The following is a 26,574-nucleotide window of genomic DNA, read 5'->3' as shown; positions in this document are numbered from 1 at the left end:
ATCACTCCTTAAAGATAAGGAACTGGACTATAAAGTGGAAATAAAGCATTTCCACAGAGCAACCTGAAAAGCAACGAGTAGCTGCCAGACAAAGGAAATTCAAAGAAGGGTCACTTACAGGATTGTAAATAACCCCTGGCCCTTGCCCTGAGCATGACCAGGAGGTTTGGGTTCTCTGCAGGACAGGTCCCCCCCTTCTAACAATGCTGAACTACAAAAAGGTGCATCACTGCTTCTAACAGGTGAAACAATAAATGCCAAAGCTGCTTCATTTCTAACATAACTATGCTTATTCACTGCTGTCTTCTTCCTGATTCATATTTTCTAGCAATAGAAGTTGCTGAAATACATGGATGGTGAACCAAAAAAATCCAACAGATGGAGAAATGCAGTCCCCAAATTTGAAAGAAACAAACTCACAAGCATACCTGAAAAACTGACGTTATTAACTAGAAACTTAAATGTGGCAGTTTCAAGCAATTAAAAGCAAAGCTGTCACAACAAAGACAGAAATAGTAACATCCCACAGAGGGAAAGCAGAAGGCTCTGTGTCTCACTAGTAACAGAAATGAAGAGCCACTGCATTAACACGTGAAAATGAATTTAGTTACTCTGACAGCAAAAACATCTGCTGCTGAATTGTGATATTAAAAAGTCATTATAATCCATTACAGAACAATGAAGCCTTTTCACACAGAAACGAGCTGATACAGAGAACAAAACAGGCAATGCTGTGAAAACAGAAATATTCAATTTAGATAGAAATTTCTCTCATGTATCTTAATTCCAAAGTTTTTTTATGTAACTAAGATTTGATGGGACTCATATACTTCTGCTCCCTTCTCCTGAAAGTAAAATCCACTGTTATGAACTACATGAGATCTCACAGGGCAGATGCAACCGAATTCAAACTAAAACTTTCTGACCTCTCACTTTCTACATAGGAAAAGCTTGGAAAGAAAAGGACAGTTTCAATAAATTCCTGTTACAGTGTCTTCATCATGCAGTTATCACTTTATTTTTCTGAATTCATATTATTGAAGTAATACTTAATTTCTGCTGTATGAATCATAAGAAGTGTTTGAAACCTACGTTGTTTTGTCTACCCCTTACGTTAGGCTTGGCTCCTCTCAAATTCTCAGCCTTTGGGAATCTGGGAAGATCCACTTGCCTGTCACCTAATTACCCACCAATAAATTACAATGCATTTGAACTGGTTCAGAACTGTTCAAATCAAAGGACAGACAACACAAAAAGATCTGTAAGCCATCAGCTGCAGAAGAGAGACATTACCTTGCCTCTCTTCCTCGCCTTTCTGAAAGCCACAGCTTCATTAACTTTTCTCCTAGGGAACCTGGCAGTCCACTGCCCCCAAAGGGAAGGCATTCCTTACCTCTGCTGCTTCCTGACCATGCTGCAAACCAGCTCCACTCACTTCCCAAGCAGAAAACCCACACAGAAAGAAAAACAGGCAGTGATGGCAGCAGGGGAAGTAGTTTCTCCTAAGCTCCATGAACTGAGTTTACACATTAAATTGAGTTGAATCGTGCAAGGGGAGAGGGGCAATTACTTGTCTTTGAAACAGATAAATAACTACTAACAACTAAATGGGAAACTACATCTGTCTTGACAAAAGAGATGACATATGCTGTGTTATGGTTCACAGAAAATTAATCCATATATTCTTGTCAAGAGGCTGGTGTAGAATACCCAGCAAGATAAGCCAAAGCTTATGCTGAGAATCCCAACAAACTTCAGGAACATAACAATCCTAGTAAGATACACTCCCCTCATTAAACAGATACAAGGAATAAAAAGTACAAGCACACTTTTAAAACAAGCTTATAAAAATATCAAACATTTCACAAAGAGTAAACATGAACTTACCTTTGGTTTTTTGTTCAGCAGCCTGAAAGAAGAGAAGAACAAAACAAATCAACTACTTGTCAATACTGCAAATTATACCTAATAATTATAGGGCTGCAGGCCTAACTTTTTTGCAGAAACTGTACACATAAATCAGGCATTCATTTCATTTAAGGACTAGAGAATGTTAATTTAACTCCATGTGCTAGGAATGTGAGAATGGCAACCTCTGTCTGACTGAAGCCAAAAGCAGATGCCCAAGAGGCAGTGTAAAGCACAAGAGATGACAGCAGCCCCATCTACCCACGCAGCCTTCCCTCTCCTGAGGGCTGGAGGCTTTTTGGACCCACACTGTATCTGTGAACCCTTTAGCATTCAGCAGAATTAACTTCTGTGGTTTTGTCCAGCATCCCTTTGAATCCACCCACACTACCAGCTTACACAGAAGACCTGTTTATTTTTTAATCTGTTTGGAATATACCCATTTTTTTTAATGATGCCTGATTTTTATACCAGAAAAGACGGTGATCAATTCTCATTTAAAATTAACTGTGCAATCCAGAAAATGAGGGAGGAGAATGCACAGCAGTTAAAATGAGCCTGGGATCCCAGAGTCCCTTCAGCACTGCTGGGACTGACCCAGGTACCTCTGGCTGAGGAATGGCCACGGGAGCCAGGTGTGCGAGCAGCCCCTTCCCACCAGGGCACAGTGAGCCCTGGCACAACTGCTTGGGCAGGGATTCTGTGACCACAGCCTTGTGCCAGGCTCACTCCCAGAAGTGAAGCTGCAGCATCAGTACCCACACTCCCATTTAAAAGTGAAGGGATCATTTACACCAGGAACATGAACAAACCTTTTTCTGAGCACCTTCCTTCTTTTTCTTTTCTTCCTGCTTTTTCTTTTTCTTTTCTTCCATCAAATGTTCCTCTTCTTGTGTTTCTTGTTCTTTCTCCCTGATAAAAACAAAGGTTAGGAAGAGCTTTTCAATAAGATGAAGTTTCTCTAGGAAGGTGAATAATCCATATTTGCATTGCTAACTTTCTACATCTCATGTCTAAAAAAGGCTGCTTCTAATGCTGCAATGAAAGCACTAAAAAAAAGCTGTTCCAAAATTGAAACTCACAACAAATAAAATAGCAGGCAGTGAGAATTAAGAAAGGGTAGATTTTATTTTGAACTTCTTTCCACAATCACTCATAAGTACTACTTAATATTAGCATATTCTAGGGAAGGAAGTTTAAAACTGGGAAAAAAAAGGAACAAACCCAAGTAATTAATTCAAGTTCTGCTGGCTTTCAGCAGCTGTGATTCACAATATACCTTGAAGATCATGAGCAAGTACATTATTTTGCAACTATTTTTCTCTTTTTGATCAAACACATGCTGCATTAATTTTCCATATGCATCAATTTTGTTCTCAAGAGTTGTAAACCAAGGCCCAGATGAATTCCAATAATCATATTTTGTGTTCGTCCTATAAATTCTAGCTGAAGAATTTGCATTAATGCAAAACAAGACTGTTCCGGTACCATCTTGATTAAAAATTAACCTGAATTGTTCCAAATCAAGAAGAAAATCTATTTGAAACCTTCCTACCTCTACTTTCTATGTCCATCACTGTAATAAATGGTTATAGCAATGACCCTCCCCAACATCCTTTTCAATAAATACCAATGCAAATAATTCATTTACTTCTTTATAACTCCTTTATCTTCCTTGACAGCTCTTCAGGTCCTGATCATTTATCAACCTTACAGATCTTCTGAGAAGGCTGTTTCTGATGGGCTGAAGCCATTTACTATCACTATTATTAGATTCAATGTCCTCCAATTACTCCTCAAGACCACTTTTAGCCTAATTTACTTTTGCTTTACATTTAACGTGCCAAAGCCTTGCAGCCCTCCCTCCCTTTTCTTCGTTTGGATTTTTACTGTTGTTTAAAAAGAGTTTTTTAGTTACAAAACTCTTTATTTGGTCACAAGGTGTGAGACTGCTTTTTACCTAAAGGAGAAAACAACCACTCTTCAGATTTTGCACATTGTGTCTTCAACGTTCCCCATGAAACATTTTGCCTCTTAGCAAGTTTGCATTTTCCTACATAGTTTCCCTTTGTTACAAAAGAGGAACATTGTAGCCTTTTGATATTTTGATTGCTGAAGGATGTTCCCAGATTTGGCTTTTTCACTTGCCTGAAAATACTGATCCTGGCCACTGCAGATGCTTTAATGCTTACACAGATCCTGTATGGAGCTCCAGACCAAATTAAAAGCAGATTCCCTTTTCTTGTGTCACCCCAAACTATAAACACTGCAGCAAGCAATTTACAGGTCTAAACTTAGGTGTTACTGCCTTTTAAAGACACTTTACAGCACTCAGACTATTTACAGAAGTGAGAGATATGGCAAGACCCAGGGTCTGGAATAGCAGCCAGAGGTTGGGCACATCTGGAAGCTCCTGGTGCACCACTGGAGGTCCAGACAGCTGAAATGGCATTAGCTGTCTGTATTTTAGATACTGAACCTTCTGTCATGACCAAAAGTTCACCACCTGCACGACTGCTCAGTTTATGCCAGTTCCAAAGGGCCACCTTTTAAACACTGTACTGTAAATTGAGGTTTGGGAAACACCCACCCTTAGGAACTGCAGGTGAGTATTTGCATTAGGAGTTAAACTGCACTTAAGACAAAGGTACTTGAAACTGTGCTTTTAAATGGCTTCTTCTAGGACTTTGCAAAAAAAGCAATGACTTAGGTTGCCAAAAGAAACTGAGTTGAAACTCAGTCATAGATTTGCCTTTATTCCTGTTAGCTCGGAGGAGAACTGAAGTCCCCAGGATCTCAGTAACTACAAAGAAACAACATCCAGTCCCTTCATTTTCAGTGCTCCCTACCCAAGTCACAGCAGACTCTACAAAGGCCCTGTTCCAGTGAACTCTCCCAAGCTGTCAGACTATTGCCAGAGGAAGTTCAGCCTTTTCGGTTTTTGAAAGCAGGTGAATGAAACAAGCCCATGTAAAATGAGAAACTTGTTGGTTTCCTCTTGCTAGTACTTAAGAAACCCCACGACATTACAGCAATTCCAAACACCACAGTTACATTTAAATCCCCTTCAATACTCAGAGCAGTATTTAAAAACAAAAACAAAAAACCACACACAAAAAAAAACAAACCACCACCACTTTCCTTAACATGCAGAGTTTTCTTTACGCTATGAAAATACTTACTATCCAAGTTTATTGTTAGGCCTCTTTTTTTTAACATCTTTCCCTAAAATACCAGATTGAAAGGGATCTTAAGGATCATCTGGTCCAATCTTGGTCCAGCCAAGCCTTAGAAGTGTCCAACCCTGGGGATCAACTTTCACCACTGCCAAAAATCATTCCTCACACTGGACTTCACCATGAACTTTTGTTTCCAGTCAATGCACCCTCTCAGTAGATTTTCCAAATCAAAGAAGAGCAAACATTTTGCTCCACTAAGAATACAACATATTTTATTACAGTATTATCACAGCAGTTACAACATCAGAGGTAGAAGTGCCACTCCTCACAAAAACCTGGAGTTTGGTTGTGGGGTTATTTTTTCATTTCTGAGATTAAAATAGCCTCAGATTAGCTCAGAAAATGATACTGTAATTTTTAATGGAGTTCAATTTTCAAAACTGATTTACATAATGACACTTCTGAATACATGTGCTTTAAATATGCTTAAAATAGAAATTAAGCTCCAAGCGGCCTCTTAGATGGCAACTCTTGCTGTCACTTTTAGGCAGAAATGAGTCATCGAAGAGCAAAACAAAAGGAAAACAATAAAAACATGGCTATATAAAGTTTGATTACATTGTCAAAGGCATGTGTTGCAGCTTTACTTCCTGAGCGACAATTTAATCTTTATTGCAGGAAACACGCTAAAACATTTATGAATACAAAGCTCATGTTCTAAAGCAGGAGTGTCTCAGAATATCCCTGTAGGAGTTTGCCTTGCTCTTACATATGGATCTGAATTGTGAAGGATTTTTATGAGCAAGGAGTTTTACTACAGAATGAAGTAGTGTTTTTACAGATTGCCTAACCCAAGGTTATCTTTAAAGTGCATGTGCTTGAAAGCTCTCGGAACAGGAAAGCAAGAGGAGCTGCAGGTCATGGCCAGAACAACTGGGGCACTGTGGCTCTGGCCTGTCAGTGCCTGTTGCAGAAATTTTTATTAATCCCTTTAAAAAATTAACAAATTTAGGCTGATTTATTTTTTTACACTAAGTAAGGACTTGAGTTTTCTAGTTGGTATCAGGCATTGGATTGCTTCCACAGCTGAAGGCACAGCTGGTGTTGTGGATCAGCACTGCTGGGACATTCTGACAGCACTCTGCAATTTTCCTTTTGGGAAAGGAAAATTTGTGTTCTTCAACAACCTTCAGGCAGAGTCTATTTGTATTATTGCCCATACAGTGTTTTAGAGTTCAGAAGTTCCTGCAGTAATTGAGGGCTAAACAGAGACCTGTCTCTCTTGTCATTCTATGTCGCACTGCTCCAAACCTCAACAACCTCATTAATTTTGTTGTACATGCAAGATGCTGAAGGTTTATTTAGTAACATAAGAAAACTGCCTTTTCAGCATAGCATTCCTAACCTTTGTCTACAAATGCCTTTGTCTGGTTTAGTGACCATAATTTAATTCCTCTTGTACCTTAAATCCTACTTCATGCTGGAAAAACCTCCCGTGACAGTTGTGGAAGTTGCTCTTACTGACAGAAATCCTACAACTTGCACACAACTGCTCACGTACTGCTCTGGTTTTGACTTCCCTCACTGTACAAGAGGCCATTGTGCATTCCTGCACAGGCATTTTTCCTAACAGTGATGATGGGAGGGGAAAAAACTGGGAAAAAAGAAAATCTTTAAACTAGAATTGTAAGGAACAGGCAAACAATCATCCAAACGCAGGCTGGGGAGGCTTTTTGGAAGGAATTAATAGATCCATGCATTGTTATAGGTGATAACAGATAACAGAGGGTCTGGACAGCGCAGAGACAAGCTCTCACAGACAAGTTCTCCGAATCTGGTATCATAGAGTTTCAAACAGAAAGGAAGAAAATTACTACTTAGGAAGTTCTTCAAGATCTGACTGTATGAAAAAAGTGACTGAAATCATGAAGGCAGAAAACAGCCTGAAGGGTAGCCAGGAAAAATTAACATTAAAAGAAGAACATCTAACTCCAGAAAGGCAGGCTTTGATTCCTTCAGGACAACTAAAATACTGTCCCACAGGAAGCAGCAGGTGTTGTTTCTTAGAAATCACCAGGAATCTAAATAACAATGCAGATATCCACATGTATGGAACAAATCCTACATAAAGCAAGAGGTCACCAGAGCATCAGCAATCCTTGTTTTCACAAGTGCTGGAACAGATAAACTAAAATTCTGTATTTGCCTACCGCTAATTTTGTTTCCTGCTTCATCTCTGCACGGCCCAGCTCTGTGACCTTTCCAGAGTAAATATGGGTGAAGGGAAGGAGCTGGTGTGACTGTTAAAGTGCCAGCTTTGTTCCCTTGATATCCAGGCTCAGTCATTAATCAAGAAGAGTCAAGCTGGTCCCTAATTACAAGCACTCCAATCACCTCAAAAAAGAAAGCAGCACGCAAAACTAGGTCAAATAAATAAGAAGGAAATATTAAAAAACCAGCACAAACACACAGGGACAAATTGAGAAAGGCCAGAAAAAAATACGAGCACTGTGCATGTAAAAAGCAACAGCAAATCAACCTTTAAGTGCTTCATTAATATGCAAGAGGAAATATTAGTTTTGATTCTCGGTGGGAAAGGGGGAGCAGTGACAGATGACCCTGTGAGGGCTAAAGTGACAGTACTTTTCTTTCTGCTTGAGCCCTCCCTAAAGAGGTCAGCGGGGAACAGATGGCCAACAACCGCCTGCGCTGGTGCGGAGCCCGCAGATGACGACACTTCTCCCAGGGATTTCTCCCGGGGATTTTGTGGGGCTCTGTCCAAGCTGGTGCCAAGGGCAGCAAAGCACCGACAGCCAGGCTGCTCCTGCCCCAGGATCTCCACCTCCACCGCTGCAATGGTCCATTCTGGCTTCCTTCCCAAAAGGGCTGCTGAATACAGCTCCAAGCAAGAAGCTCGAGATGTGTTTTAAAGTCCCTTTTCCTAAAATTTGGGAAGAAAGGAATGATCTGGCTTCTCAGAAAAACTCACATGACCTGGCAGGGAAGAAAACGAGATGGAACTAAACATTTTACTACTACTCCAAAGAGGAAATCAGGCCAACAAAGGCAAGAACAACTTTAAAATTCCCAAGAGTAATGGGATGTTTCTCCACTGGCTGGGCCTGCTGTCATTTACCACGGGAACAACTGCATCTAAGTCATTGCAGGTAACCTTAAAGCATGAGCAGGTGGATGGATGGCACTCTGGAAGAGCAGCAGATGGCAAAGACTGTGCATAAAACTTACAAGGGAAGAGAGAAAAACATCAGCAAGACCTAACAAGGATTTGTGGAGCTGAAAAAAAGCCTGATTTTTTTCCTACAGCATAGTACCAGGCATTTTTAGAAAAGGACAAAAGACAGCAAACCAAACTACATAACTGACTTTTCAATCCACGTGGATTAGTAAGAATATGATTGCTTTATTATTTAATAGTTTTAAGGTACATAACAAAATTACAATAAAAACCCACAGAACCCCTCCCACAAGGCAGAGACCTGATGAATTTTTGTTGCAGTATGCCACATGTCCAGCAGCAAAATTTTTATTAACCACTTTGCTGCTGGAAAAATGGGTACACTTATTTAGTTTCCAGAATATGTCACGTCATGGGGCTGCAAAACAATTAAGGAGGGACAATATTCAGAACACCCTGATGAACTCAAAATGCAGAAAAAAGGGAGTGTTATTCAGTGATAAAAAGTGCAGGGTACCATGTTTGGCAGGAAAAATCCTATATAAATATAGCATAGGGAACAAGTGGCTGAACACCAGCTTTGGGGAGGAGAAAAAGCAGGTGCTACAGTGGATTTCACTCCAAAGGCAAAGCAACAATGTCACAGACGGTCAGAAATTCATCAGCTGCTGCGCTGTGTCCAGTTTGGGACTATCTACAGCAACAGAGACACAGGTCAGCTGGAGAGAGCCCAGAAAACAGCACCACGTAAATCAAAAAAGCACAGGCCCTTGGAAAAAACTTCAGACTTGGATTCACTTAATCTAAAGAGATGGAAACTCCGTTATTCAAAAAGGTGTTAAAGACAGAGGTAGAGAAGCATGGAGTAAAATCTTTCTCCTTTAGCTGCGGTAAGTAGCACTGAATTTAAATTGCAACAAAGAAGATTTGGATTAGGCATAAAGAAAAATCCTCCACACTGAAGTATTTTTAAAACCCCAACATTAAAATGTATACCAAGTCTTTATAAATATACATTTGAAGAAGAAGAAAAACACGAAAAGAAAATAAGATTTTTTTTTTTATGAGGCAACACTGATACAAGACCACACTGACTCCTAGACACAAAAAACAATTAGACAGGGAACTGGAGGCCTCTACCCATCCACAAAGTGAAATCCTACAATCTCCTTTCCAGGGAATTAGTGCGGGAAAAGCGCTCAGTCACACCACTGTGGACAAGGTAAGTCTATGGAGGAGTTCCGTGCACAGGTGTGATCACACAGCTTGGAACGACACCCTGCAACTTGAAAGTCTGGGTGCAACATTTGTTCCTGTCATAAATGAATTTCAATGAGAGTTTTTGTTTGATCTCAATTTATGATTTCTTAATCCCATGTTTTCAGGTTTCTCGCTGTCCAGTTATGTCCCTGTCCTGCACTTAACCCTCCTTAACAGATTATTTGCCTTGACAGGGGATTCCTGCCTCTGAAACATCAAGCTATCATCCACTGCTAACAGATGTGGGCTGGGACTTTGGTACCTCCAGTTTCTCATGAACTTATCTTGAAGTGCGTAACAGAAAACTTATCTCCTGAACAGGGACAGCAGCCTGATTCCTGCACTCACTTAGAAATTCCACCAAATTTGAAGTCTCTGCAGGACCACAGTGTAGCTGCCATTCAATTCACCCAAGAACATCACAGCATTAGTTGAGAATATGGTGTGAAAAGCAACACATTCAATTAAAATTGGTGAAACCAGAGGCAGGTTTTAGGTTGTCCAAAAGACTAAATTAATAATCCTGTTCCTACAACCTGTAAAATAGAAATTCCGGGATCAGAAAGAGCTTCTGTGTTCCATACTCTGTCTAAAGGCTGCATTTCCAGCAGTAGCACACAGTGCTTCCAAAAGGCCATTTTGGACTATTGGTTGAAGAGCAATAAAATCCTGGCAGGACCCCAAGGCAAGAAAAGGAGAATGCCAGCTGGTGTGTGCTGCAGGACCTGGACTCCCACTGGAAGTTTCCAGTTCACCCAGTGTTAACTTATTGTGACCCTCCCTTATGTACACGTAAGGTAAATAACCACTCAAGCAGATTAGATTAGAAGAAAAATATAGCAGAATAGGTAGTTACTACCATTCAATTCAAGGTATTTTTCAAAAGCGCACCGACCTGGCCTTGTTTCAGCTTCTACTGGTTATTACCAATGACTAGAAGAGGGGGGAAATTCCAGAGAAGAAAATGTTTTACAAACTAAGGATGCAGATAAACTATGACTGGTAAGCTAGAATTTTGAAGCGCCCGTATTTGAGCACTGCCAAGTCACAGAGAATGTTTGCAGGACTTGGGAGTTTTTGTGTTTCCTCTAGAGATTTCCTTTTGGGTTTGTTTACACTCCAGTTTCTCCTGGTGTGTTTAGCTGAGAGGGATGGGTACTGATTAGAGTACTGGAGTACAAATGGGAATGTTTCAAATGTTTGTTACCCTTTCATTACTAGGTAGTGCACACCAGAGTGCATCTGCAGACCAAAACTGTCGCTGCAGAGGATTTCCTACTCACACCATCCCTGTTTCAGGTGGAGCCTGGCTCCAGCCTGCTCCCATGCAGAAAGCATTAACTGCACCCTTGGAACTCATCATCCAGCGAGGTTTTATTTAAAAGGAATCTGATAACTGCACTCCAAGACACATGACGCCAATCAAAGCACAGCAAGCGAGGACAATCACTTGATCAGTCATGGAAGTTCCAATTCAAATGAAGAGATTCATGTAGATAATCCCATAGGGATGCCACCACACAGGCACATCCCCTCTCCTGTGGAGGTGTTGCTCTCCACAGGGCAGGCCTATTAGTGTATACACAAGCTCCAACATGCTTAAGGAGTCAGTGGGTAAATCTGGGCATGGGCCAGAATACTGTACACCAAACTTCACCCATTTATGCCTTTCAGGCACGAACCATACCAGAATTTGCTCCCTCAATCTGCTGACAACACCCCAGCAGACCTTAAGTACCCCATCATGGGCACCACTCAGGCTGTGCAAAGACCAAGAGAAAAAAAGCCCCACATCCCCAAAAAAAAGCTTGCATTAAATTCACCACTCAAAGCAGGCTACAAACAGCAAGAAACATGCTACGAGAAACAACCCTCCTCCCCCAGCAAACACGGACTGATGGAAAAATTAAGCTACACACTGTGAAGAGTGCAGATAACCAGATTTACTCTCCCAGCACTGCCTCCCTCCCAGGCCTGATGATAGCTACCAGCAGTTGATCTGGCATCTGCTCCTCTGCTCGTCCCCAGTCTTCCTGGGACATAATGCACAAAGGAAAACAGCTTTGGAATCCAGCAGCTCAGCAAGGGCACAGCATGTTTGTCTCTCCAGATACTGTTGGCTATTTTGGTTTCTGCAAATACTTCAGAAGATGAGAGCCCTGTGCCAGCAGAGGAGAAGCCCCCCTCACTGACCAAGTGTCACCCTTTAGCTGACCAGGCAGCAGAAGCAATCCACGGACAAGCTGCTGGCTCTGTTTAGCTGAACTCCAAGAACTCTTTAGAGGAGCACTGCTTCCTGGGGCAGCTGCACAGGGATACTGCAATGTAGGCAGCCAGGAAACTGGAAGAGAAGCAGCAGCTCCACAGGATGTTTTGCCACGCAGGCTCAGAGCTGACCACTCCCAGGGACGGAGCCTGATGGAGTCAGTCAGTCAGTCAGTCACCTGTCTGGCAGTACCAGGGTCAGGAGGGACAGGCCACAGCTGGGAGCACTGTACAGCAAACCTTCAGAGCCCTCCAGCAAGCACAGCTAAGCCTTTATGCTCCTCTGTTGAAAAGACTGAAAAGCAAGTTTGCGTAACTATAATGATGCACCGTTTTGCCTGTAGGGATTTCCAGCACACCTAATCCTCCTTTCCCTGTTCCATCACAGTTAGGTGCCAGTACTCAATTATTTCTGAGCCAAATCACTTTGTCAGCAGCAGGTGAAAGCACACTGAACTTATTTATAGCCAGAGCTGAAGATCAGATTGGTGCTCTCACATAGGTGGAGCTGGACAACACAACCTACAGCATCAAAAAGTAGGAAACAGAATTTACCCTGAAGACAGATGTGTTTATGGTGCTGCTCTTGTGCTTACTCTGGGAAGAAGGTGATGCTGACATCTTCAGCAAAAAACACCCAGCTTAGAGCAGGCAGAGGCACACAGGTCCACCACTGGGTGTCCATGTTCATGAGTGGTTCCAGTGCAATTAAAACAGGCCCAGGAAGGTGAGCAATACCTACCCTTAGGCAGACTTCCGGCCACAGGCACAGTGGAAAAATGCACACACACTTCCTTCATTCCTACCCACAGGCAGGGAAACTGTACCAGGCACGTCTAAGAAGAACACCACACACCAGCAAGGCAGTGAGGAGCAGCAGTGACCAGACACACACGTGTCACTCAACCTAACCACTCATCTGCCCATCTGAGATGACCTACGGTCCCCTCCAGGCCAGGATTTTCTGTGATATTAAAATCATACCCCAAATGTGTGGCAGAAGCTGTAGAAGCCAATCTCCAGGAAGCCAGGGGCTGAGCCTCTGCTACCACACCACTGAGATCTCCAGGTGTCACCTCAGAAGGCACAAATGGTGGGAGATACAGGACACTGCTGCAGCCCTGACTCCAGGAAGCTCCTGGGGAGACCTGGATGGGGGAGTCAAAGGACAGCGGCCTCACAGGGAAGGGGTGTCTCAAGATCTACAATCAGAAAGAAGTAAGGACACTGTTCCTCATGCTGTAGAGCCCAGCATGGGAAGGACGAGGTGCTCTCTCTCCACACCACAACACACACACTGCCTTGGGAAGCTGAAGTCCCTCTGTACTGCGTCACCTCACCATAGCTGTCCCACATGGACAGGTGAGGTGAACGCACAGCTCCCGACACAACAAGGCAAAACAAGATGCAAAAGGGAAAAGAGATGTCAAAAGAACTCCTTGTCTTGGAAACCAAAAGAGAAATACACTTAAAGCAAATACGATGATGGAGATTTAAGTTTTTGTAAAATGTTTATTCTTTTAGAAGATTTCAGAATACACAAACCCATAATTTCCTTCTTCTGCATTTTTAAATTTGCTGAGTGAGCTCATTGAACATTCAAGCTGTTGTCTTCAAGTTTTCCAAATACCATTCTATTTAAAGGCACTGTGAATAGGGAATTCAATTTATCAAATGAGTGAAAGAAGAATTCTTAGCAGGAACCCTGGTGAGCTAATCAAGAGTCACAATAAAATGTCAGGGGTCCTGGAATTCTCGGCAGGAGGTTAACACCAAATTTGATCCAAGTCAAGGAAGACAAAACATACTATAGACTAATAGAACTGTACTAAAAGTTGTGCACTGCAAATACATGAAAATTTAAATGCAAATGAAGAAAATCTACTTGGTTGGTGCACTTTATACACCCCTAGTATTTAAATACAAAAATCAAAACATGTTGTTCACCATGATCATGTCATTTAACTTAAAGACAACACTTTTTGAAGATTTTAATACATTTTGAAGCTAGTAAGTTTTTGTTCAACTGTATCTTCAGCTGCAATGCTGTTTTAAATTTGAAAATTAAGACAGTAACATAATTTGAAAAAGATAAGAAACAGTTACTCTGTACGTATCTTTAGGCTGGAAACGGGATTCAGTAAAAGATTTATCCTATCACCCAAAATTAAGGAAACAGCATAATCCATGCTAGCACCTTTCCTTCCACAAACCTACCAGAGTTTAAAAGATCAGCTCTGCAGTGCTGAAAGGGTAATCCTTAAAACTTGATGAACTTAATGGAAATAAACTTCTCTGTTCCTCTACTTCACTTTCCATAGTAAAAGCATAAATTAGAGTATCAGACCCAGCATCAGAATGGGCCATCATCCATTTTTCAACTTAGCAAATGAATAGCAGCTCCGTGGGGGAGGAGAGACAGGGTGGGAGAGAGATCGGGAAAGGAAATAGCCATAAATGATCTTCCAGGACAGGAAAACTAGTTGCAGTAAATACCACTTTGGAAATCAATTTATGGTCAATTATGATCTTAGTAACAACTATTTCATGCCTTCATTTACTGCATGGAACACCCAGGGGAGCAAATATTCTCAGAAATATATCCAATATGTCTCCAAGTACGTTATCTGACCAGTAGATGCAGACAGAATTCTAGAAAGAGCAGCTCTTGCTTGTCTGGATGCTGACTGAGGGATTGGGATGGGGGAGGATGGAAGCACAATTGCAGAGCAGTTGGACTATCAGTGTTGCATTATCACCCAGATAAAACAGATTACATCTATCAGTCTGGGTTGTTGGCTTCGAAAGCAATGAGTTTTGTCATCATTGCAGTGTTTCACCTAGAAATTTATGAAGCAAGTTTCATTCTCACAAACGTAAGAAAAAATTAAAGTTGAGGGTCTTTTTTTAAGCAAATCATTATGTAAACATCCATCCACTAAGCCAACCATTGCTTTATTCAATTATTACATGTAAATGCTGTAGCAGAGTATAAAGACTGACATCTCTAATGTACTGTTGGTGTAGTGAGACTTACTCGGACCATTCTTTTCCAGAGTGAAGGAGTTGAGTTCTATGACATTGATTAGAAGAATAGAAATAGTAAAAATTACACATTCACCAAGCTCCACCAAGTCCCAGATAATAAATCTTTCACCCAAAACAGTGCTATTTATACAGAGACTCTGCTCCTTAACAGCAGCAGTTCTATTACTGTGAGAGACCAAATTTAGCTCCACACCTGGGTCAGACAGATGTATTTTATTATGATCATACTCGAAAACATTAAATAGCATTTAGTTTGCTACCGTGAGGCTCTCCTCCTTCCCTATCAGAGGATGCTGCATCTTCCATATTAATTTATTTTTGAAAGACTTAAGGTAAACATATACTTCATTATAGTTTACATCAGCAAAGAGAAACCAACAGGCAGAAAGATGTGAACAGCACACGTATGCCAACAGGTTATTTTTAACTAAAAGCAATTTTTTCTGCATCATGAAACAGGAATGAGGTATAGTACTGGGCACTTCCAGCATTCCAGCCATGACAACATAAGGAGATAAGGATGATTAGATTTGCAGAGATGGAGCATCTTTTGTAAAAGAAAAAATTTCAAGTGCAGCACCCATTTCAAAGCTGACACTGTGGTAAAAATTCAGACAACACAAACACTGGAAGCAATTCTCTCTCCTCTGTTAAGTAAGCTTGTGCACTTGGTAAGTGCAAGTAAAAACACAACAAGTAAAAACTGAGAGAAGAGGAAAGTTGAGACCTGCAGATCGACAGAATGATGTTAGCAGAGGGATAATGAGGAATCCTGCTCCAGACTGCCTTTGGTAAAACACTTCTGTAAAGAGACTTACTTGATTTACACACATCCCCCTCCATTAGGTTATGCCTGCAGTGCTACTAAAGTTTTTCACTTCATATTTCATGTGCAGTATCATCCTCAAGGCTACTGTGAACATACACTGAGTTCAAGCAAAAACATTACAAACACCACCCAAGACCACCTTCTTTGGCCCATTAATGACCTTGTAGGAACACAGGAAAATGGCAGTCGGCACATTATGCATCTGTACAGCTGATTTTTTTTTTTTTTTTTTCCCTTGGCATTCTCCCTGAACTGCTCCTTTTTTCTAGAATGGTTTGTGTTAAAGCACTGGGCTGATGCTCTTTTGTTTACCAGTAACCAGCTACTGTTCAAAAACAAGGATCTCCATTGTCAGCACCAATGAATGACGGGAGCATCAGCCATGAAAACACTTTGGAATTCTGAAGAACTAAAAGACCTGAGAGTCGGAGGCTAGAGCAGGACTGAAATCAGACTGACACAACACAGATATCTGGCTGAGCTTAAAATAGACTTGGCAGAAGTCAGCCTGGACTAATAATCGATCTGTGGACATACTGACCACCCAGAACGTATCCAAGCCACGGCAAGTGCTCCCTATCCCTCCCTCAAAACAAAAAGCTCTCCCACTTCCCATCAGGAAGCTTTGGAAACGCAGGATGAGAGAGAGAAAACTGTAAACTTTGAGCATACAGAACACAGGAAGGGAAGAAAGGGACAGGAAGGAAAGCAGCACATCTCAGAAAAATCAGGTAATGCCATTCTAAGAGACTTCTCTTGGGCAAGACCATAACAAAGGGAGCACCACCATCCCTTCAGAAAGTCAGCAAGGGAAAACATGCACAGACCCCACGAACAAGAAGCTGGGGGGAGAGAAGTGGAGGGAAGAACAGATCTGCCTCCGGAAAACACCCATGGGCAGCCACTAAACATAGCCCAGGGTGGTTGTTTTCCTTGAGGTGGAAGGGAGATGGGTGTTATCTTTTCCTAAATGAGCCTATAGCTGGTAGCTGCATGAAAACTATTTTGAGATATATAAACATATTTTTCTCTGGGGCTTAATTACCACAAAGGATGCCGACCGATTTGACAAGTCAATTTTTCTCTCAAATAAAAAAAAAAAAAAACAAACCAACAACCAAAAAACCAAACCAACCTCATTGTCTAGCAATGCAGAGCTTAAAAAGCAGCCCAAACATCCAAGGGATAAATATTAGGTATTTTCAATACAAAGCAATAAGCAATTGTTACCATTTCTCCTAATCGAGCTCCTAAAACACAGAAGTTCTGGACTGAAATCTAAGTGAATGTACATCTAGCTTACAATTTTTTAAATGGCTGTACATTTCAAACCCCAGAAAAAGCAGGCTGCAGATAGCTGTTTATTACAAATGACTTCCACCTCCTCCACAGCCCTCAAAGGCAAACTATAAAGCTGTGTGCAAAGCCAGACAATCTGGGCACCCAGCCATAAAGCATCACTGCTGAAGCACAGATAACTGTTCTCGCTCTCAGCCATCCTTGGCTGCAAACCCACGGGGAAGAGCTCCAGAAACCAGACCTCAGGACCGTCAGGGCTCCTAATATTTTATGAACTTGAATTACAACTACGTTCAAGACCTCAGTGCTGAAAAATTACAGTGCTGATTCACACCCAGGGTTGAGACCAAAACTCACTCAGATTTGCCTGGTACCCTGAACCTTGAGATGCACGAACAGCCAGTCATTTTACAGCTGCCTCCAGCGACAGAAGCCTTTTTATTGGGAGGAAGAGAGAGACATGCCACACTTCAAAAAAAAGACAAAAGAATCAGATGCATATTTTAAGGTAGTGCTGCATTTTCCACCATCTTTGCCATGACCTCAAAGAGCACAGTGACTATTTGTGCAGGAACAGGCAGTTTGTTTAGGATGAAATCCAGAATTTTTTATCTTGGGTGGGAGATTTTAAAACATATTCATGAGGTATTCCTACAAGGTAGGAAGGTGCGCAAATGAAGTTTCAGAAAACACAGCTGTAACTGTGTTTGGGAATCCACAGTGAAGTTAACCATGATTAAGTAATGATAAAATAAGCATAAGTGCATCTCCTTCTGACACTTAAGATGTACAACTTAGCCATGCTTTCAGTTGACAATTTTCCTAAATAGCACAGATTCCTAAAGGGAGATCAAATAATACTTTGATTCCTCTGCTTTCATACATTAAGAATAACCATCTTTCATTTTACCAATAGCATTTGCCAATGAAGAGATGGTGCAGAGCACATAGATCATTTAGTAATGCAATTTAATGTCACTTCTAGATCATCTCTCCATTCAATAAAGTATACTTCTCTTCTAAACACTATTTGCCCTGGCTGATATCTTCATAATACAGCTGAAAACCTCAAGCCATTATCACTAGAAGGCATCAGCTGATCCTAAATTGGCTAGACTGCATCGTCACAGGCATTTAAGAGGTTTCCTTATCATTCATCTTTAATACTGAGGGATCGACACACTCCTACCTGCAGCTCCTAGGCCAAGGGGAAACCTTCTAATGGTATTACCATTATCTTGTAATCTGAATTTTAAACAATTAAAACAATAGCACTTCTGTGTTGCAGGTCTCTACTGCAACCAAAGATGATACATTTTTCATCAGTTCTCGTGTTCAAAGTCTTACATAAAGCACTGGTTTTTTTAAAAAGCAGCAATATGCAATCTGCATTGAAGCTGCTGAACCTTCAAAGAGAAGGAGCACTGTAACAAGACACTTAAATTTAAGTAATCAAGAGAGACCATTTGGTTTACTCAGGAAAGGTTTGGTCATTTTATTTTAAATCTGCAGTTCTTGTAGTCAATAAGATCTGGCAATTCTTTCCAAATGAAAGCCTCTTTTTACTGAAGCAGGGGATGGCTCCACCCCTGACCTCCTCCTTCAGCTTGTTTTGGAAAGGGGCCAGATGACAGCATTTGGAAAAGCGCATGTTTATCTCGGCGAGGCCAGCTGCTAAGTTAACATATTACCCGTTCCCACATCCCCCGCTCTTGGTTAAGTCTTCACAGCTAAAACTGAAAGTAAACGCTGCCATCGGGCTTTTAATAAATGTAACACGAAAGAGAAAAGGAGTCTCCATCGCATGGAGCATCTGAACTGTCTGGAGAAGTGTAGGTCAATCTGAGTGAACAGCAGGCAGTAACTCTGTCAATAAAATTCTCAGCCTTTCTGAATGAAGCGAATGAAAAACGGAAAAATAAGCGGTTTTATTTCTAGACTAATTTAAAGCTATGCTTTCTACAAGGCTGCCACTCAGCAACAGTTGGCTCCAATACACAAGGAGATTATAAGCCCCTGCCTGACAAAACCTTAAACTTTATCTTGTTTTATTGTTAGTCCATACTTGGCAAGGTATGGAACATGGGAGCTTTGAGAACTTCAACATAGAATCTTTAGATTAAAAGTAATCTTATGCCCAATTATGTTTTTCTCATTTTAAGGAACTTTCATCCCATTATTTTCAAAGTCTTAAAAACCTCTTTCAAGCAAAAAGAGTATAGAATTACCTTACTTCCCTCAAACATCAGTGAAAGGTCTCAACTAATCAAAAGCACAGTGTGTTATCTTATTAGAAAAGACAAATCCTGGAAAAGAAACCAGAAATTAGGCTGGAGAGGGGGGGTTTTCATTGATCCCAGCCAGGTCCAGCAGGCTTTGCAGGGGGCAAACCCACCCATTCACAGGTGATCAGAGACAGATTTTGGAAGAAGCCAAGATGCCAGGGCTGAGGGTGAACCTCCAAGTCCCCAAAATGGTTTTTAGCCCAAGGGCAGTGTCCCAGAGCAAACTCCACTCTGCTGTGGCCAGCGGGGAAATGGCACAGCCCAAGGCTGCTCACAAGGACATTCCCAGGCACTGGGACTGACGCCCTGCACCGACAGCTCCAAAATAATCCATGTGCTGTAAAGCTGATGTACAGCACACACAAACCACCCGTGTGTAACACAACAGCTCTTAGTCTGATGGATACCCAGACTTAAATCTATCAATATGGGAATCCACACATAGAACAGGAACATTAATACACCCTAAATCTATCCTGCTGCAATCCAGAGGAGCTCTCAATAAAAAGGTTTGTCTGCCCTGTTTCTTTCATTGCTACAAACAAAACCTTTAAACAAAAGTATAAAATATTGCCTAAAATACAGCCCCTACTAATACCCATCCCTCTTGCCCTGGAGCGAGTCCTGGCTCCAGCAGCTTCCCCTATGGCAGCACCTGTTCTCCGGGGGCTGGACTGAAATGAACCTTCCTCATCTCAGGAAGCCAGGCAGATCACTTCCAGTCAGAAATGATCCGTTCCCCTTTGAAGATAAGGACAAAGCCACACAAGGCTTTATTGCTCTACTGCTGGTGCCCTTAAGCACTCATTTTCCCTAAAAAAAAAAAGTTCAAATTAATCTGATTTACTACAGCCTTTTTCACAGGCTGAGTCCCGGGCTCGGAAGCAGCCAGGTTAGGTTACCCACCAGCCGGCATTCTGCAATCTCACCCAAAAAGCACCACCTGGGCTACCCAGGGCAGACCGAGCCTCCACAGGCTGCAGCAGTTTCCTCACTGGGGTATCCACGGCTAACACTGATGCTTTCACGTTCTGGAAAGAATTCCAGAAGCCAGAGCAGGGACGCCAGCGCATCCGGGGGCTGTTTCTCAGCACACCATTTTGAGCTCACAAATAACACACAGGAGCAGCCAGCCAGACATCCCAGGGATTCCTGAACCCGAGGAACCGCGGTTGTGGAAAACTCTGTGATGTGCTAAGCACAGGTTGCACCCACTGCCAAGTCACCTCCTATTTCCTTGGAAAACACCAGGGGAAGCAGTGAGAATCTGTGTGTACCTTCCCACTACTTTCTCTAAATTATTATTTTAAAAAATGTAACATCCGAGAGGAAACTGCATTTAAATTCTCAGTCGTCGGGGAATCCAAAAAAACCCACCCACCGCACGGAATGAGGGCAGGATTTGGAAGCCATGCCTCGCTCTCCCAGTGCATCCAGCAGCAGTGCAGATGTTCTCCTGCTCCTCCGCTCTGGCATTGTCCTCAGGTCCACAGCACCACCGACACCCACCTGATTTAAAGCTCTGCACCACCGACCAGCCCACTAACAGCGGGATTTATTGGAATTTTAATTACCTTAACCGGCCTAATGTCCACAGCAAATTTCTGTATATAAATTAGCATAATTCACCAGATACATACATATGCAAACGAGAGGGAAAAATATGCAACAGACACGGGTATGACGTCCCAAAGATTATTTCTAAATTTAAACTGGCTGTTAGAATAATTGAATAAATCTCTTCTCGCAGATACACTCGAGTTGTAGCAGAAAATAAACTAGCCACAAAGACCTGCAGTATTATTTTTAATGGGAAAACAGGGAGGAAAACCCAATTGAGTTCAATAAATCCCATAATTGAACCTCCAACTAATTACATATTAAGAAGATTAACCTTTGACACAAACTTGTGATACAAACAAAGAAGCCTAGAACAATTAATAAACTTCCAGTGTTTCAAGATTTCTCAGGTTAACAACTGAGCCCTCCCCATTTTCCTCCCCTTCTGTGTCGCAGTTAAAGGATAAACTCTGTTTAATATTCTTTCTCCCCCTGGACATTCCAGGTTTAGACGAAGATCTCTCTGTGAATACTCAGGAGAAAATTACTGCAGATCCCCACAACCTCATTACGTGGCGGGAAAAAGGAAAAATAACCCAAATCTAGATATTTAACTTTTAAGAGAAAGCAGCCATGAAGGACAAAGCTGGAGCTCATGTGCTCGCCCACAGGACAGCACCGCTGGCCATGCCAATTTTCCAGCCCTGGGATCATCTCCAACCCGCTCTGCGATAATTTTCACACGTGTAAGTTCTAAAGCAAGAGCACACGCTCATGCCTTGCAGCAGAAGCTGCCTTCATGTCGTGTCTGAGTAGCACAACATGTTCACAAATGGCACTTTCTGCTCGCTGTTCAGGGAGAAACAGCGATTCCAGACAGAGAAAAATTACGGAATTAATTCTAGCAATAAATAAAAAAATAAAAAAAAAAATCTGGAGGTTGATCACATTTTAAAGAATTGTATAAAAATAAAATGGATTTTGAAATGTTTTGGGGTGTTTCTTGCTTCCCTGACTAATAAGCAGTCTAAAAATAATAATAATCTAGTTTAGACTTGTGAAAAAGGAGGAATGCACCGGCTTTGCAGGTCTCTTCCCCTGCTAACTTCTACCGTGCCCGGATTAAGAGAGGCTCTTACCCCTTCTTACCTTTTAGTCTTTTCTTTATGGGGCTCTTTGGCAGCTTTCGATTCAGTCTTGCTGTAAGGAAACAAGTGAGTATTTTGTCTACCGTGTAGGGGTCTTTCTGACGTGTTCCTTTCTTATTTTTAACGCTTTTTTTTTTAAATTTTTTTGTAAGTGTACCCGTAATTTCACGAATATGAATACGAAAAAAAATCTCACACGGCCAAAAAAATTAAGTTTTTTGTTGTTGTCGTCGTCGTTTGTTTACCCCCCTCAGGGAAAAAAAAAGTCTGCCACACAGGAGATGAAAAAAACCCAACAGATCAACAGGAAAACACTATCCAAGTCGAAAAGCAAAGAGCTTCAGTGTTATCCAGCCCAGAAGAGAAGTGCAGCAAAAGCAGGTCCAATTCCAAAACAAGCTTTCGATTTCCAGTGAAGCAAAAAAAAAAAAAAAAAAAAAGAAAAAAAAAAGAAAAAGAAAAAGAAAAAAAGACAACAAAAAAATAACCAAGACCAAGAAACCAAGACAAAATACACGTTCAAGTCCCCAGCTAAATTTTTGCACGAGTGTGTCTTAAATACAAGTTTGCTTTTATGTGTTGCAGCAAAACCCACGAAAAGCCAGGATTTGGAGTTGATCGGGATGAGTTCTCGTGTGTGTGTCTTGATGGGTTCTCAGTCCACATGGAGGAGCATCTGAGGGCTTTTCAAAAAGTGCAAATCAAAAAGAGAAACTGGGATCCAGAAAAGAGTTTTAAGATGGATCCCCCCTTCAAAATAAAAGGAGGAGGGGGAAAAAAAAAAATAAAACACCACCTCGGAGGCACGGGGGGGATGCGGAGTCTCACATGGGGCTGCGGGCAGGAGGAGGATCCCGCCGGGAGGTCCGGGGGGGGCGGAGGATCCAGCGGTGTCTCTGCGAGGGGAGGAGGGTCCGCGGCTCCGCAGGGACCCCGCGGGCGATCCGGGGCGGGAGGAGGATCCTGCAGCCGCTCCCGCAGGAAGGAGCGAGCGCGGGGAGGGGATCCGGGGAGGAGGATCCAGCAAAGTCTTTCACGGAGGGAGGAGGGAGCGGGGAAACCCGACAGTCTGTGTGCCTGGCTCGCAGCGGGATCCGCGGGCAGGCGGGGGTGGGGGGTGGGGGGGAGGAGATCCCGCGGCTCTCTCCGTGTCCTCCGCAGAGATCCGGCAGGGACTCGGGTGGGCGGCGGGGGGAGCTGGGACCCGGGGGTCGGCGGGGAGCGGGGCAGCCGAGGCGGCGGCGTGTCCCCGGGGAGCCGCAGCAGCGCCTCGGGCAGGGTCGGTCGGTCCGCCGGGCTGCTGAGGGGGAAGGGGGGGGGGGACGCAGCGCCTCTCGCCGTCTCTCCCGCTCGCTCTCGCCTCGTCCGCTCGCAGGGCAGGCGGTGCCGGGCTCAGTGCTGCCGGGCCGGTCCCCCGCTCCTCCGCGCCGCCGCCGCCGCTGCCGCCGGTGCCGCCCTGGGGAGCAGAGGAGCCGCTGCCGCCGCTGCCGCCGCCGCGGCCATTTTGTCGCTGACTGACAGAGCCCCGCCAGGCAGCGCGAGACCGCGGGGCGGCTCCGCGCGCGCCCCCTCCCGCGCTGGCCGCGAACAGGAAGTGCCGCGCTCCCCCCTCCCCCTCCCCCCCGGCCCGGCCCTCCGAGCACGTGACGCAGGCGGGGAGGGGGGGGGGGGCGGAGGGGGAGCACCCGCCGATATGCAAATGAGCGCGGCCGCCGCAGCCAAACAGCGACGAGGCCGCGCGCGCGCGCCGCGGGCCACGCCCCCTACTCCGCCCCCCCCACTCCCCCCCCGCGGAGGCGCGCGCCCTCCCGCCACCGCCGCGCGCGCAGCCCGCGCCTCGGGGGGGGGGGGGGGGAGGAGAGCTGTGCCCCCCCCACCCCTAAAGGGGTGCAGGGGGGTCACCCCCCCCCCCACCCGGGCAGATGGGTGTCGGTGCATTCACACACACACACACACACACACACAGCCTCCCCGTGCAAACGGCAGGTGCGAACGGCAATTCACTAATTCACTAATTCACCCCTCCCCCGCACAAACCCCCGCCGTGGGGGGGTGAGAGAAGGCGAGAGAGATGTGTCCCTCCAAAGGGGTGTAGAGAGGCTGTGCCCCCCCCCCCCCACAAAGGGGTGCAGAAGGGCTTCATGCGCACACACCCCCATGCAGATGGGCGTCGGAGCACCCACCCCTCCGTCGCGCACCCCCGCGGGAGGTTGGGGGGAAGGGACGGGGGAGCTGTGCCCGACCCCCCCCCAAGCGGTACAGAGGGGCTTCATCCCCACTGCCGTGCAAATGGGTGTCGGTGCGTTCACACACACGCACACCCCGGGCGAGCAGCATTAGGCGCATTCACCCTTGGGGACGGGGGTGGCAGGAGAGCTGTACCCCCCCAAAGGGGTATAAAGGGGCTGCCTCCCCAAAAGGGTGCCTTCCCCCCCACCCCTTGCAAATGGGTGTCGGTGCCTTCACCCCTCCTCACACGCCCCCGCAGGTTGGGGCTCTGTTGGGGTGGAAAAGGGGATTAAACACGGTCCTGCTACACCCCGAGTTTCCAGCAGCTCCCTCTCTGACAGCATCCCTTGCCTTAAACATCCATCCCTCTGGATATATCCGTGCCCTGGCATGAGCAGTGTGCACGGTGTGTGTGTCCGAGCGCATCCACCCAGCTGTAGGTGTGCACAGAGCTGTGAGCACACGCGTGCAGGGACACCCCTGGGTGACACTCTCGGGGTATCCCTGGACACCGCCCAGCCCTCCAGGACACCCTCCTGCACAGCCCTGCTGCGCTCTTGGCCATCGGAGGGGATCCCCGTCCTACCCAGGTGCCTCCGAAAAGAATTCTGGTGTTTAAAATGCGCTCGTGGCTGAGCAAGCCGGGGGAGCCGCCGGGAATTGTGCACCTCGGGCAGGGGAGATGGAAATGTCACATTTCAGAGTGGTAGCGTTGACTTGTCCCCCACAATAACCACATTAACTGCTTCTGTCAGGAGAAAGTCAGGATCTGGTCTCAAAATACCACGGGAAGAGTGGAATGCAAAAAAAAATGAGTCATTTTAGCTAAAAATTGTTGTGTCTGGGTCTTTCAGCAGATCTTCGCCGGTTCTCTCTCCTCTCCTGCCTCCTCTCCCCCTTCTGCAGCGAACGTCTTGGGAACTGCAAGGAAATCCAGAGCCCGAATCTTTATTTGCTCAGGCCGTTCCACTTAAATCTGAATGGAGCACGGGTTACACAGCAGGGCTGTTACTGCGGCCGGTGGGACGGCACCCACAGCAGAGGATTTGGGGTGAAAGAAGCACACCCCCAGCATGATTCCTGTTGGCATTTGTGATGCCAGCCCCTGGGCAAACGACACCAGGAGCCCGGATCCCCTTGACCACTGGAGGGAGCCCATATTGTGCCAGAATGCAACAGAAACGCTATGGGGAAGACGAAAAAAACCACTAAAATATGAAATACCAGATCATTGTAGTCAGAACAAAGTGTCTTCTCCAGGTCAGACCGTGATCTATAGCGATGCAAAATGTTATAAAAATCAGATTTAAATGTCCCATTGTACTTCATCAGCACAAAGAAAGGAAAGAATTATTAAGAACAAGGCTCTTTTTTCGCCCCCCCCCCCCCCCACGTTTTGAATGTCAGTCTGGCACCTTTCACCGGGAGTGAATTCATCCGCCAGGATGGTGGCAGACCTGGCTTGGAGGGAAAATGCCTTTGTGTCATCCCAAGGACCAGCTCAGCTTCCCCTCACTCTCCTTGCTTAAATGTAGGTCAGCACCTATAAACTCCTTCCCAACCCGCCCCGGAGCAGCAGCAGCTCGTCACTGCTGCTCTCCAAGGAGCTTTTGCTCTCCTGATAAGCCATCCACTCCAGAGAGGCAGAACAGAAGAGGCCACATGCCCTGCTTATGGCACAGCATCCTCATCGTGCACCTACAGAAGGCTGCCCCGCACCGAAAACTCTGCTTGGCAATTGCGCCGAGGAATGTTCCTGGTTCCCTAAATTATGTGTTGTGAACGTTGAAATATTTGTAATTCAAAACACACTTTTAACACACAAATATTTCTGGCTTCGCAGAGTGGTGCCAAGTTGCTGGAGACCCTGAAATGTCAAAATGGAATAAAACTGAAAGTGATTTGTGTACTAATCTTTTTTTCTTGGCCCTGGCAAAATTACCATCAAAAGCATGATGTAACCACAGCCCCACAGACACAGAGAGCCCGTTGTGTTTGACACCCGTGTTCTAAAATACAGGTAAAAACACATTCTAGTAAACCTTTCCTATCTTACCTGAGCTCTTTTACCATTGATATGAATACAGGGCTTTATCCAATGCAATTTTGATTTTTTTCCCCCTACTTTGCTCTCCTGCTGGTGTTTTGACCTCCCACTCCCCTGGTTGTTCTCCTTGGGAGCTCACATAGATCTGGGCACGTTTGCCCCCCCAGCACCATGAGCTGAAGCTCTGTACCAGCTGGTGGCTGCTGTCACCACGGATGGTACATCTGTCCCCTAATTGCCCCTCAGCCTGAGTTGACAGGACCCTGGTAGGGCACAGGTTTCTCCTTGAGCTGTGCTTTTCCAGAGCTGCTCCAGCACAGG

At 44.4% G+C, this 26,574-nt stretch overlaps 1 protein-coding gene across 10 annotated transcripts in view; it reads right to left on the bottom strand.

The window, feature by feature from the left end:
• The window catches only part of TNRC6C (trinucleotide repeat containing adaptor 6C), a 97,047-nt gene extending 73,568 nt beyond the window's left edge, over positions 1-23,479 (bottom strand). For 8 of the 10 annotated variants that reach the window (XM_082293875.1, XM_082293877.1, XM_082293873.1 and 5 more), the window contains exons 1-3: positions 21,979-23,479; positions 2,721-2,820; positions 1,888-1,909 (exon numbers count right to left, since the gene is read on the bottom strand). In XM_082293875.1, coding sequence (XP_082150001.1) covers positions 1,888-1,909; positions 2,721-2,783 — 85 coding nt within the window. In that variant the 5' untranslated portion in view covers positions 2,784-2,820; positions 21,979-23,479. The remainder of the gene's footprint in view (positions 1-1,887; positions 1,910-2,720; positions 2,821-21,978) is intronic. The other 2 variants (XM_082293867.1, XM_082293869.1) reach the window with 2 other exon arrangements.
• Between the last annotated feature and the right edge of the window lie 3,095 nt (positions 23,480-26,574).

This window comes from Coloeus monedula, assembly GCF_965178545.1.
Source record: "Coloeus monedula genome assembly, chromosome: 19".
NCBI classification, from domain to species: Eukaryota; Metazoa; Chordata; class Aves; order Passeriformes; family Corvidae; genus Coloeus; species Coloeus monedula.
This window is presented reverse-complemented; position numbering and strand designations above follow the sequence as displayed.